The 12,926-nt window shown below is 52.9% G+C and overlaps 4 protein-coding genes across 4 annotated transcripts; 1 reads left to right on the top strand and 3 right to left on the bottom strand.

The window, feature by feature from the left end:
* Positions 1 to 56: 56 nt before the first annotated feature.
* On the bottom strand, positions 57 to 3,628 carry HMPREF1120_01448 (uncharacterized protein). The gene is made up of 3 exons (XM_009155467.1): positions 2,300 to 3,628; positions 2,106 to 2,245; positions 57 to 2,054 (listed from the first exon to the last, which is right to left on the bottom strand). The coding sequence occupies exons 1-3, from the start codon at positions 3,231 to 3,233 to the stop codon at positions 426 to 428; spliced, it is 2,703 nt and encodes a 900-aa protein (XP_009153715.1). The 5' UTR covers positions 3,234 to 3,628; the 3' UTR covers positions 57 to 425.
* Positions 3,629 to 5,686: 2,058 nt separating this feature from the next.
* HMPREF1120_01449 (uncharacterized protein) lies at positions 5,687 to 8,037 on the top strand (the record flags this gene model as incomplete). The annotated part of the gene is made up of 2 exons (XM_009155468.1): positions 5,687 to 5,954; positions 6,014 to 8,037. 2 exons carry the CDS (start codon positions 5,687 to 5,689, stop codon positions 8,035 to 8,037), a joined length of 2,292 nt encoding a protein of 763 aa, XP_009153716.1.
* A 948-nt stretch (positions 8,038 to 8,985) lies between these two features.
* Positions 8,986 to 9,930, bottom strand: HMPREF1120_01450 (uncharacterized protein; the record flags this gene model as incomplete). The annotated part of the gene is made up of 2 exons (XM_009155469.1): positions 8,986 to 9,344; positions 9,825 to 9,930. 2 exons carry the CDS (start codon positions 9,928 to 9,930, stop codon positions 8,986 to 8,988), a joined length of 465 nt encoding a protein of 154 aa, XP_009153717.1.
* A 615-nt stretch (positions 9,931 to 10,545) lies between these two features.
* HMPREF1120_01451 (uncharacterized protein) lies at positions 10,546 to 12,900 on the bottom strand (the record flags this gene model as incomplete). The annotated part of the gene is made up of 1 exon (XM_009155470.1): positions 10,546 to 12,900. The coding sequence occupies one exon, from the start codon at positions 12,898 to 12,900 to the stop codon at positions 10,546 to 10,548; it is 2,355 nt and encodes a 784-aa protein (XP_009153718.1).
* Positions 12,901 to 12,926: the final 26 nt, after the last annotated feature.

Genomic DNA, 12,926 nt, shown 5'->3' on the forward strand with positions numbered 1-12,926 from the left:
TGCCGTGGATGCTCATCACGTGCAACATAGTAATGACGATTACTTGAGGAATCGGCTGGCATTCTAATTGGACATAGGAAGTACTTGATGGACGATTTACGAGACTCCTGTGTTTGATTTTAATTCAGCTTTTGCTATTCTCTACACACTGGCTGATAGTAGTGACTCAATACAAACAGATGCCATCCTGCCTCTGCTGAGTGATCTTGTCCCTCCAGACGAATATCACGAAAAGCCTTTTCGTGATCAACAGCATCAACCACAGGCAGGCAGGCAGCTCCCCTCATCCTCCACATTACGGGTTGCATGATCGCCAAAACAAGGAAAACAACCTATTGAAACTCCGCCAATTGGGTATCAAGAAAAGCTCTGACGATGGACTGGAAGTCTGGGATGGGTTTCATCAAACGATCAATAAAGGCCGTCTAGTGTTGGGTAACACCGTCATAGAAGGTCTTGTTGGTACTTCCGTTGGTAACATTCGCGGATCCGTTGGTTCCTGAAAGACCACCCACTGGCTTCTGGGTATCGAAGGCTCGATCAACTTGGTTGCTGAAGCCGCTGGTGGCTCCTGGATTGTTGTACCCAGAAGTTGCGCCAGAAGTGTTGTAGCCAGTTGTTGCGCCGGGGTTGTTAGCGCCAGCAGGGCCGGTCGATCCGTAGCCTGACGAACCGTAGCCCGAGGAGGCGGAGGTATCAGCGTTAGGATGGTTTCCGCCTCGGATGACAGCAGGAGTAGTGCTGTGCGGCTTGCGGGTGACTTGTCTGGGCTTCGGAATATCGGTAGACTCCTTGGCACTTCCGATGGTGAAGATTGGCGACTCCCAGCGATCACCCTTGGCAGCAAGTTCCTTGTACTCGGTAGCCTTGGTGGAGATGCCACCAGGCAAGGAGATGTGCTTGAAGATGGAATCCTGCTTGGTGACAGCCACGTTGACGTTGGTCTTGGAAGCCACTTCCTTGGTCTTCTCCTTCTTCTCGGTAAGCTTGGCCTGAACCGCGTTGACATAGGATTGGAAGATGTTGCCGGCATTTTCGGGATCTTCCTTTGCAGCCTCCTTGGCACGGTCAACTTCCTTCTGGACAGAGTAGGCGAAAGCGTCGGCCTTCTCAAAGTTGTCCTTAATCTGCTTCTCGATGAGTTTCTGGATGACAGGACGCATGACCTTCAACAGCAACGGCTTCGCGATCTTGAACAAAAGCTTGTGGTTGGACTGCTTGAGCTTGATGTTCAAGTGCTTGATGGTCACATCAACCTTGTCAACAGCGACGAAGTGGGTGCGATCAGTCTTTTGGGCGTTGCGAGCCGCAATCTTAAAGCTGAACCCTTCACCGCCCAAGAAGATATCCATGACGCCCTTGTCGGTGATCGAAGGGAAGCCTTGCTTCTTCTTAACGTAGTAGGCGACATCACGCAGATCCATCTGGATGCCCGAGCCGGCGATCGTGATCTTGTTGTCCTTCTTGTTGGAGATGCCCTTGCGAGCCATGCGGAAGTAGTTGTCACTGCCAAACTCGAAGATGTTGGGGAACAGGTTATCTGTTTCAATAACCAAGTTCTCGACCACCGCATCGATCATCGGATCCGAGACCTCGATACGAGGGATGGGGACATAGCGAGTGTTCTCGAAAATGCCGGGGATGATCACTTCGGTCAAGTCCTTGACCAAATGCTTCTTGAACACTGGCTTGCCGTTTTCATCCTTGCCAAGATCATTGAAGAGCTTCTGGACAGCGTCACCAAAAGCCTTGTTCTGTGGGTCCTGGTCGAACTGATCGGCAAGGAACTTGATCTCATCCAACACGCGGTCGGTGTGGTTGCGGTAACGGTCGCGGAGCAGGTAGCGACCATGGTCCTGGAGTCTGTTCCACTCATCGGTGGCTTGATCCTGCAGGATGTATCCCTGTTCTTGCAGACACTTGCGGATGTATCGGTCGACAGACTTGAACCAGTCCTTCAGTTCTGGGTCGCGGTCCGCATCACGGTAGATGGCATTCAGAGAATCGAAGAAGTCGTCGGTGCTGGTGAAGTTGGCAAAGCGCTCGATAAGAGTCTTGAATCTTGTTAGTGCCGATTCGTTGTTTTTGAGAAGTCCTAAACTCACCTTCAGATTAGCTTCGGCGCGTCTCAGGCTATCATCGCCATGTGCACCTTTAACAGTCCCGGCGGACTGGTCCTTAACATTCTTGGCATGGTCACCATAGGTCTCGGCGAGGGAAAGGAGGGTCTCAATGGCCTCCTGGTCTGTTGATTTGTCAGTAATCATAATGCCGATTTAGGAGCAAACCATTAACTTACAGTCCGAGTGACCCTGGATCTCGGCGACCATCTTCTTCAAGCGCCAAATGGTCTGGTCACGACGCTCCTGAGGGATCTTGTTGTTGAGGTAGTTCTTGGTGTGTTGCTTGGCAGCATCCTTGGTCTTCCTGGCATTCTCCTTGTGCTCATCAGGGAACTGCTCTTTTGCTTGATCCTTGATGTTGGCGGCGGTGGTTTGCAATCCTGACAGACCAGCCTGCCGAGAGTCATCTGTGTTCTCCGACTTGGCAGTGTCAGCACCCTCTCGAGCAGCTTGCTTGACTCCCTCGGTGTCGAGCGGCTTGTTCTTGTCAAATGTGGAGCGAGCTTGGTTCTTGAGTCTATCCTTGGACAAGTCTGGGGCGTCGTGCCAGGTGTTGTCCTCCGCAGGGTGATCAATCTGGTTCAATTGATCTTCGGATGGGTTGACACGTTCGGCTGCGCTCTGAGCAGCGTCACCAGCCATGTCACGGAGGAGAACAGTGGCGTCGTTCAGCAACTTGCGGAATTGCCCGTTCGAGAGGATGAGTCTGCCGAGAGTCTTGAGTCCGTCGAGGGCTTGTTGGCCGTGTTGTTTGGCAGTGTCTTTGTCGGTCGGAGCATTGGGTAGGTTAGTACCATTAGCGTCTAGATGTTGGGCATCCCAGATGAACTCCTGGAGAAGGTTGCCATCGTTTTTGCTCAACAGCAGGATCTTCGCCTGTTGGACGACCTCTCTCACATCCGCAACGAGCTGGCGACCCTCGGACGAGAGCTTGTTCGGCGGTGATGACAGAGCCTTGGACTCAAGGAAACTGTTGAGTGCGACATCGATCTGCTTGTTCGAGGGTACCTTTCCGTTGGAGAAGGCTTGGAAGATACCGTACAGCTGAAGCTTCGTGTTGATGTCTTTCTCCTTGACTGCGGTGTTTGTCGGACGGTTTACTGAAGCCATGATGGACGACGACTAGGTTGCGTTGAAGACGATCGAACTAGCTGGGGGTATCACAAGAGTAGGAGATATTAAGATACACAAACTCAGCGGGGTATCAAAAGAAGAATGCTGAACTAGGAGTGTATGCGCGGGTTGTGTGGTGTGTGAGAGTGTAAGGGTTGATTGGGTTTCGAGTGGTATGAATGAAGAGTGAAAATGGAAAGTCCAGGGAAGGGGAAGGGAATGATGTATATGAGGTTGAGCTTGGGCTGCAGTGATGAGTGAAGGCTGGGGGGGAGTGAGTGGAGGGGGTATGTTGTAATACCCTGCGCTAGACTGAGGCCACACATGCGCTGCACTGGCACTGGCGCTGGCAGGGGCACGGCTCATACATCACTCAACAGAGCAGAAGCCACTGCATATTACCAGACCATACTACTAATTACTCTACTACGACTGCTACTGGCAACGCTTCGAGGTCAGAGCCCTGTTCACGCGCGCTGCGTGCCAGTCAAAGTGGCACAACTGGGACAGCGTCAAACGGCGATTGGCAGCCGCCCACTTCTGGTTCCCGGTTTGGCAGCGATCTGGCCATGATCTGGCTGGATTTGATCGCGGCGATCGGCTGGGAACTGTGGCTCAACGCTACGCTCTACCCTACAATGATACTCCCACCGTTATCTCTCCCAATCCACAACCACAAGATGAGGCTGCGATGACATACATCATAGGCACAGCCAATTAAGAGGCTGAGTGGAGACTGGCAACTGGGGAACTTCAAGATGAATGAAAAGAGATAGCGACAGTACTGCGCGCAGCGAGTGACCGGGCGACGACAATGGAATGGTGGTGGAAATGATGATGTATGACGATGATGTCGTCGAGGACAAAAATATTAAGGTATGTTGTGCTATGACATCAAGTGACCCCGTCTCCGGCCTAGTGTCCCGCAAACTACGAGTATTAGCAGCGCTAGCGCCAGGTACTAACGCCATCTGCTGGCAATGATTCCGCGTGAATCTGCGAACGCAGCGCCAATGCAATAATTCCAAACTTGGCAGCCGCGCAGGTTGCGTTGCCAGGTGTCAGGCCCAAGGCAGGCGCAAGGTGCCAGAGCAGCCCAGAGCGCAGGAGAAACTTCAGTAGAACTCTTGTTCGTTTCCCAGTCTCAGACCACTCTCATGTGCTTGCGCAAGTCGCTACGACGACCATAAGAATAGTAGCCCTGAACCATGCACTGGGAAGCCTGTCGGAGAATCATTCCACTCGGTGTTTGCTATTATTGCCAATAAATCTGCCTCCCTTGAATCTGGGTCAGGTACATATACGCTTGTACAATCAAAAGCAAGCCACCGCTTTTCGCGAGATTTCCTTCTCCCTGCCTCCTTAGTAGCCACAGCAGGGATAAACCTGTCTCATCCCTCGCAGCTGTAGATTGCCCAACTTGTCCTGGGTCCATCACTATCAACAAACCTGCGCAGGGCCTGGCTTCGCCGTTTTGGCCGCGCGCACACCAGTTCCTTTCCCCAGAACATGAGAACGACCCACAAGCCACTGACGCCACTTCCGAACTGCCAATTTTCTTAGTTCTCACAGTGTGTGCCGGCTATACTTGTCCTCCTTTCTGGAACCTTCACTCTGGTGCTGCACTTGGATTTGAAAGGAAACGCGACGTCGTCGTCATCATTACGCTTCAGGAAGGTATCTGATCGCGACCGGGGAGCATGACAGAAACTGGCGAAACAGATCGTTAAAGGGCCTGACAATGGCGTTGCTCTCCACAAAATGACGTGAGGAGCCAAAGGGCGCAAAACAGGGATGAGACCGATAGAAATGGATGAGAGTCCCACCCAGTCACCTCAGGCTCACTCTTCGGCTCACTTTTCCTGCTATTGCGATATTGGATGCAGTCAGTCCTTCAAGTTGATGATAACGCAAATTGTAGGGCGCTAGTAGTCGTTGCGACCACTGCCAGCCTGAATCGCATCGTAGTTCGAGTACACAGTACAATGTACAGTCAGTGGTTCCTCCAATGGGTTCGACTTGAAGTTGGAGGTGGCTGGTGTTGGTTTGAGCGCCTCAATAATTGAGGAGGCAACGCCTCAACAAAAATCCCCTGCTGTGGCTGAATTTGTGCCTACAACTACCTAGGTAGTTCCAATGCAGGCATGTCGCACGTGACACCGCGAACATTGCAGCCTCGCATAGCCGCGCCAAGGGACGCGTTCTGCACCGCAGCCTCGCCTCACTACGGGCAGCGGGATGGCAGCCTGATGAACTTCAATCGCGCATCGTTAAGCCAACAGTGGCAGTGAGAACAAACAACTGCCGACTCCGGCAACACTTGCATATCATGTTTTATGCAATATCTGTATCTTGATAGCATCCTTTCTTTTTCTCAAGTTGACTCGCGATCCTGGACTGTTCGCGCAGAACGTGAGTCTTAATTGGCCTCTATCTTACAGTCCAGCATCATGGCAGGCCGCACCGGAGCCAGCGCTCCACGACGGTCGGCGCGAAATCAAAAGAGACAGACTACCCTCCAATTCTCGCCTCTGCCATCTTCATCCCCTGCGAAGTCGGGGTACAGTCCCGCAGTGCAGAGCAGATTGGCTAGTGTCAGATATCAAGGCTCAAAACACGCCTCAAAGACACCGCAGGATGGGGAGGACGACAAGGTGGGGCTCACTGCAGCCTTACCCACACCTGAACCCTCCTCCCAAGTTGGGGAATCCCATCATGGTATGTTGAAAACAAACATTCACTACTGCGTTAGGTGGATCTTAACATCAGATTTCTAGTGACCGTTCGGGGCCCAACACGTACCGCATCGCCCTCGTCTTCCCACGCGCAACGGGTATCATCATATGAAAATCGGGACGATGAAGAGGATGACTACGAAGATGACTTGGTGCCGTCGGCGAGGAAGAGAAGGAGATTTTCGCCCATTGGAAACCCCGTCCACCAATCTGGCTCCCCTCAGTCGCGTCGATCAGGGCGTTTACAGTTCAATTCGGCGACACTGCCCGAATACTCCTCCAGAGCGGACCGAACGATACTGGCAGAACCACAAAGCTCGCCCTTGAAGAGACGATCCGGTAGAAGACGAGCGCATCAATCTCCTTCCCGTACTGTGCAGTCACCTGATTCCGAGTATCGATCCTCGAGCCCAGCAGTATCCAACCGTGTCTCCTCAACGGCACGACAATCAACATCTAGACTTTCCGATCTTGGTTCTCCCGAGGACAGTGATGACGAGGATATCGTGATGGCTTCCAGGCCGACCGCGAGACGGCAGCGGCAGTCCAAGCCCGCGGCGTCTCGCGATCCTTTCGTTGTCAACGATGATGACGTTGAATACATATCGGACAATGACCGGCCTATGAGGGCGCACAAATCTCGGGGGTCGAAAGCGGATGATTTCGTCGTCGATGATGACGAGGTCGAGTACATCTCTTCTGACGACGGCACATCGCACGTCGCAAAGAACAATGGCCGTAGCCGGAACATATCGGCAAGCCACAAGACCCCAAGCAAACGGCGCAGGTCTCGGAAGGAACAAGAGGAATTGGACAAAGACCTGAAGGATTTGCAAGATTCCAACTCCGAGCCAGAGATTACCGAAGCAAAAGGCCGTACGCGGGGCGGTCCGGTAACGACTGCACGCGATAAAACGAGGGCCCAGCTTGAGCTACTAAGGAGGCGGCGGGCTGGAAAAAGGGCTCCTCGCGTGGAAGACTCCGATGAAGAAGAGCCGGAGGAAGATGGGGTTGATATCGATTTCATCGGTCGTCCAGACCGCGACATCAGCCCTGAGGGCTCCGTCCATTCTTCTGTCGACACTGACCAGGAAGGAGAGCTAAACCAGGGCCTGCTAGACGATGGAGACGAAGACGATTTCATCGAGGATGATACAGCTGGCGGCGGCCGACTGGGACGACCACAACTACACCCTGATATTCCACTGGAATTCACTTCATTCGCCTCGGCCAAGCCCCGGGAACTATTTCCCCATATAATCGAGTGGCTCGTCAAGAACAAGATCGCCCCGGCATTCTCGCGCGACGACGAATTATACAAATTGGCATTTGCGCGCGTCGACGACCAAGTCAAGGCTCAGGCCGGCAGCCGACTGATTTCGTCCGCATGGGGCGACGACTTCAAGCGAGCCGTGCTAGCCAGACCAGACATGAAAGTCCAGGCTCTTCCCGGCGACGACGAAGACAATATTCGCAACTGCGACGCTTGCAACCGCAGCGGACACCCTGCTCGATATGAATTCGTGCTCTCGGGCCAACCGTACTATAGGGAATCATTGGAACCTGTGGAAGATGACGAAGACGATGACCAAGACGATGGTAGTCAGAGTCGCGATGAGTACGGTCACGTTCTGCCCCCCTCTAATCGCAAATTCTATCTTGGTCGCTTCTGCGCCGCCAACGCCGAAATGGGTCATAAATTGACGCATTGGAAATACCATCTTAACGAGGCTCTCATGTCGTACCTCGAAGAGCAGGGCGTTTTGTCCCCCGAGGCCATTGTCGCCCGCGACAAGATGAACAAGAAGAATCTCGAGAAGCTGGCCGAGAACATTGTCGACAATATGCAGGAGACGGGCGTCATTGCCGAGTTCTGGGCCGATTTTGAAAATGATCTCAATGATGCTAGGTTGGGCATGGAGGACTTTGATAGAAAGGGTGGTCGCTCCAAGGGTCGTATTGGTGCTGTCAGGGCAAGGGGTGGAAATGGTTCTATTAGAGAATGGGGAGACGATGGCAGGTACCGCGTCACGAATGCTGTGACTGTGGATTCTGATTCGGACTGAAAGGAACGACGACTGGCAACAGAGGAAAGGTTTTTGGATCACTGCTGGTATCATCGAACCAGCGAGCAGCCAGCCAGCCGTGGAGAGGCAGTGAGGATTTCTCTCACAAGTGGTCTTGGTCTCCGACTGGATATTAATATGCATATGCAGATGAGACAACAGCAGCCCGAGCAGGAGCAGTAGCTGCAGTAGCTCTGGTACTTTCATGGCTGGCAATTGCCATGATGTTTACTCAGTTTACTCAGGATTGTATGTCTACCGTTTGCTTTGTGTCCTCCAACAGCCGCCTTGGAGTGGCTCTCATTCGCTGAATGATAAGTACTATGGTAGTTCAAGTTTGTTATGACTATAATATTTGGTTCTATTATACAAAAAGAGATCCCCATCTTCCTAAGTACCTGTGCGCGGATGGGCCGTCGCATAAGACATCGTCCGGTGAGGGAGGAGTAGAGATGAAGCCAGGAATCGAGAGTCAGAATTCAAGAACCAGGGGAAGCGTAAAGACACTGCATTGAATAAGAAGACACCATTGATACACCGGCCTAGTATGGCCATGTCGAGCACGGGGAACAGGCACGCCATGCCGTGCCGCACTGCACTGCCTGCCCTCGCTTCCTGTCCGAGTTGCTTCGTTGGCTTTGCTCCAAGGCAACTCGAACTTGGGTTCGAAACTCCGCCAAAGGTGAGAGGCAGGGGTGAGACCAAGTGGCAAAGATAACCATGCCGTTCCATGGTATCGTTTACCTGTTTGCTTTGGCTCTCGAGAAGAATAAGGAATAGCCTCTCGATAGCCAGGCCAAGCACAAGCCAGCCGTCGGTCTTGGGCAAAGAAAGCGGCCCAGATCCCCAAAGAAAGATGCGATGCGGCAAGGATTCTTCCCACTCCTAGTGCCCCAATTCTTCCATTCCTGAACCGAACCGATAAAATTCTTCTTCTCCCTTGGGTGTTTACAACGCCGGCTTGGCTTGTCCTTGAGCCTGACCTTGTTGTGCCTGACCACTTTGAATCAGTCCCTGGGCTCCCTCCTGCATCACAGCCCGTTGTCTCTCTTCCTCCATGTACTGCTGTTCTTCACCAAGGGCAAGCGCATACGGGATGCCGAGCAACAACACACTGGTGGCGATCACCCAGAGGCCCTTGCCGGAATAATTGATAGTGGAGGAGGTCGCGGAGGCGATGGTGGAAGAGATAGACGAGATCTTCGCCCGGGCTTTGGGAGGGATGATGTCGCGGAGTGCGCTGAGGCGGTCAATCAGGGACTCGTCGAGGGCGCCAGCGTCAGAGGCGTCGTCGGAGATTTCAGAGTCTGAGACAAATATGATTAGATTTGGCCAACAAGGAGAATGAAGCGACAAATGCAAAATCGTCATCGAATCAATGAACATGTGCATCAGCAAGGAACAGGTCAGGAAGTACCATTGGCGAGCAACAGGAACACTGGGCAAGATTGGGCATGCCCTTGAGCAGTAATACACGTGAGAGCAAACTTGGTCGTACCCCAAATGTTCATGCATGCGACAATGAGGAAGCCTTGCTGCCTCCATCCGCTGCGATCAACGGAGGGAGAAATCCCGTAGTCCGGCTAACAGTAACAGTGTCGCCAACAACACCAAATAGCCAGGCTAATCCACTGCTTTTGGGATGCTAGCAGTTCACCCCGTTCCAATTCCTGCTCATTCAAGTTTTGCCAGATGATTGCAAACAGCAAGCATGCCTCAAGTACACAACGCATGCAGGCACGAAACCAACATCAACCAGAAAAGAAACATGCGCATCGCATACATACCGGTATCAGTATAATCATCGTCGTCATCGGCCAGCAGAGCTCCGTCAGACGTTGTCTCGGGCTTATTCAGGAAATGCTCGTCTTCGAGTTCTTCCAATTTGACCATTTTGGCGGTTGTGGTTGTTGTAGATCTTTTAGTTCCGCTTTAGACTCCTTCGATTTCTGCAAACCCGGTCTCGAATGGGGCAGCGGTTGGGGTCGATTTCGTTTTGCAATGTGGTGATGAATTGGACTGATAACCTAAGCTCGTGCTTCAACTTTTTGGACCGACTGCAGACTGCGCTCAGGATCAAGTTCAAGTTGTCGTTCGAGTAAAGATGAGCTTGGCGCCTCACGTGCCAGACTTAGTAAGCATATGTCACGCCGCCTTTAACAATGCTGTACTGATCATGGACAAACCCTTGATAGATCCCATGCGCCGGGTCTTCAGCAAAATAAAGGCATAGTCACATAATACTATTGTTCATCGTAACATTATATATCTCTCTAAAGCCACTGAATTCCCGGCGGAAGGCTCGCTTGCTACCGAGCAAGAAAGAAAAAGACAGGATTTCGTTCCAGTCGGCTGCTAGAACACAACACAGCAGGATTGGGAGAAACTGTACGAGCACAGCTCTCTCCCTGGCCTGGCTGGTATTTTGCATGGCTCCTAATCCTGATTCGCCATAATATATCATAAAGAGGCGCTCGTTGACCCCATAAATCGTAAAAAAGGAATCGATCAATCGCCCCATTCAATCAACATCCCATCCTCCCCTCTGAGCTCACCGGTGGCAAGCCCGGAGCGCCCTTCACCATCACCGTCACCATCATAATCCACCTCGACCCCTTTCTTCGGTTTGGGCTCCTTCCGCACCACGATGGTGGGCGGTGGCTTGTCCCGTTGCACCTTGCGCAAAAGACTGGGAATGTTCTGGCGGCGCGACAAGCCGACGCGGTAGGTGACTTTCCTGCCACTGGACAGGTTGAGGGCGTTGATGGGCGAATGTTTTGTTGGCCCCTTTTCCGTATCCTTTTTGGACGGCGTTACCACTGCTGCTAAAGTCTCCAATGGAACTTCTTTCTCTTGCCCCTTCCTCGGTGATTGCAAAGCAGGCTGCGGGTCGTAGTCTGTGATCGGAGACATGGTGGGCGCCCGGGGTTCGTCGTCCTTATTCGCCTCTGTCACCGGTATGTTGGACGACTTCTCGGCAAGCGGTGGCCGAGTCGTGGATGATATGTCTTGAGCTTCGTCTTTGTCTGGCTGGGCTGCTGCTTCCTTTTGTTGGGCCGATTTTTTCGGTTTCCGGCCGCGTTTCTTAGGCTCTGCTGCATGGTCCTTAGCCTCTACAGGCGCCGGAATTGCGACAACTATTTTGGCCTCTCCCTCCTCTCTGGTCGTGCTTCGCTCCGCACAGTCTGACTTTTCCTGTTCCTCTTGGTCTTCCTTTGGCGCATCCGCTTCCTTCTTCAGCACCTTGAGATCAGGGGGAAGATCTAACTTGACCGGAGCCGGTTTGGAGTCCATCCATACTACATCGTCCTCACCTTCGCTGAGCATTGGATCGGTCTTTTTCAGTAACGCTGCCGCGGATGTCTTGGCACGCTTTACCTTGCTTTTGCGCCCCGGTTTCTTCCCGCTGGCTTTGGCTGAGGTTGTAGTAGGCGTCTGCTCCTTGGCTGCCGTAACGTCCACGGCGTTGGCTCTGGCAGGCGTCGCTTGAGCAGGCACTGAAACTGGCGGAGGCATCAAAGCCTCGTCCTCGTCAATGACTCTCTTCGATCGAGAGCGACTTGGTCGTGGCTTGTATTGCTCCCTTGGCAACCCAATCAAAGCCTCCTCGACTTCACTTGTCGGTAGCTTCGCAGGCGACGTCTCTGGAGGAGGGAAGCTCTGCTGATCCTCGTCTACTGATTCCACGGTCCCCCGTCTAGCTCGAGAGGGAGGCGACAGATGATTCGTCAGCGCAAGTTCGTCCACATCATCGGCCACTCCGGGTGCTGGGGACAGTGAAGCAACCTTTGCATTCTTCGGTTTGCGGCCGCGCTTTTTCGGTGGAGGTTTCTCCTGTTCCGCCATCACAGCTTTCGAGCGCGCAGGCATATCAGAATCGGCCATTGCCACAGCCGGAGTAGGATGATTTTCAGCCGGTGCAATGTCAGATGCGGCTCCATCGTTTTGCACAATCCGAGCAAGATCAACTGTCAAGGCCTGGTCGGGCGCTATCTGCAACACCTCGGACAGGATGTGATTTGGCAATGTACCTTCAGAATCAGCCGGGTTCCGCTCCAGAAGCTCCACGTTCTGTTCATCCTCGATAGGCCGGAACATGCTTGCAAAGCGTTCCGTCTCTGCAGGATTCGGATCCTGGTCCAGTGACACCTGACTCAAAGCACCAAATGGATTGCTGTTGACATCCAGACCTTGGCCTGAGCCACGAAAATCAAGGTTGAGACACTGGTACTGCCCCATAGAAGCAACCGACGTCGTCAGGCGATGAGATTCGTCCGTCGTTGATTGATTGAGAAGGCTGAGGATGCCACTCGGAATAGTGAGGTGGGTAGATGCAGAACCATTGGTAACGATTGTTCCCTGGGCTTGGTCTGATGTCGGCTGCGCAGACACATGTTCATCTGCAGCAAGCGAATCTGTATCTTGTAGTCCAGTAGAAGACTCCCCAGCGGCCGCAAACAAATCAATGTCATGGACTGTGCGAGCCCTAGACGGGTGTCCGTAGACTTTGGTCTTCTTTGACGCAGAATCTTTGACATTGCCGCCGCCCTGTACTAGCTCGTGTGAAGTCTCCTCCAGAGCACTATGGGCCCGCTTTCTCTGCCGTGTGGTGGTGGCATGGGCACCTTCAGATGTGCCGTCCAAATGGCTTATAGAGCTCCGAAGCCGCATATCAGGTCTGTCCTGAATTGGTGACAGAGACGAAAGCCTTTGAGTGGGAGCCAGAAATTGGTCAAAGTCGTAGCCGGAAAGCGAAGCCTGACTAGGGCCTGCATCTCCTACAACTACCTGGGCATCTTCGAGTTGCTTGATGGGCGAATTGAGATCGGACTCATCGTCCGAGTCAGCGATCTCGCGCGGCATAGAGACAGACTGCTGCCTGGTGGCGA

Source organism: Exophiala dermatitidis (assembly GCF_000230625.1).
Source record: "Exophiala dermatitidis NIH/UT8656 unplaced genomic scaffold supercont1.1, whole genome shotgun sequence".
Classification (NCBI taxonomy): domain Eukaryota; kingdom Fungi; phylum Ascomycota; class Eurotiomycetes; order Chaetothyriales; family Herpotrichiellaceae; genus Exophiala; species Exophiala dermatitidis.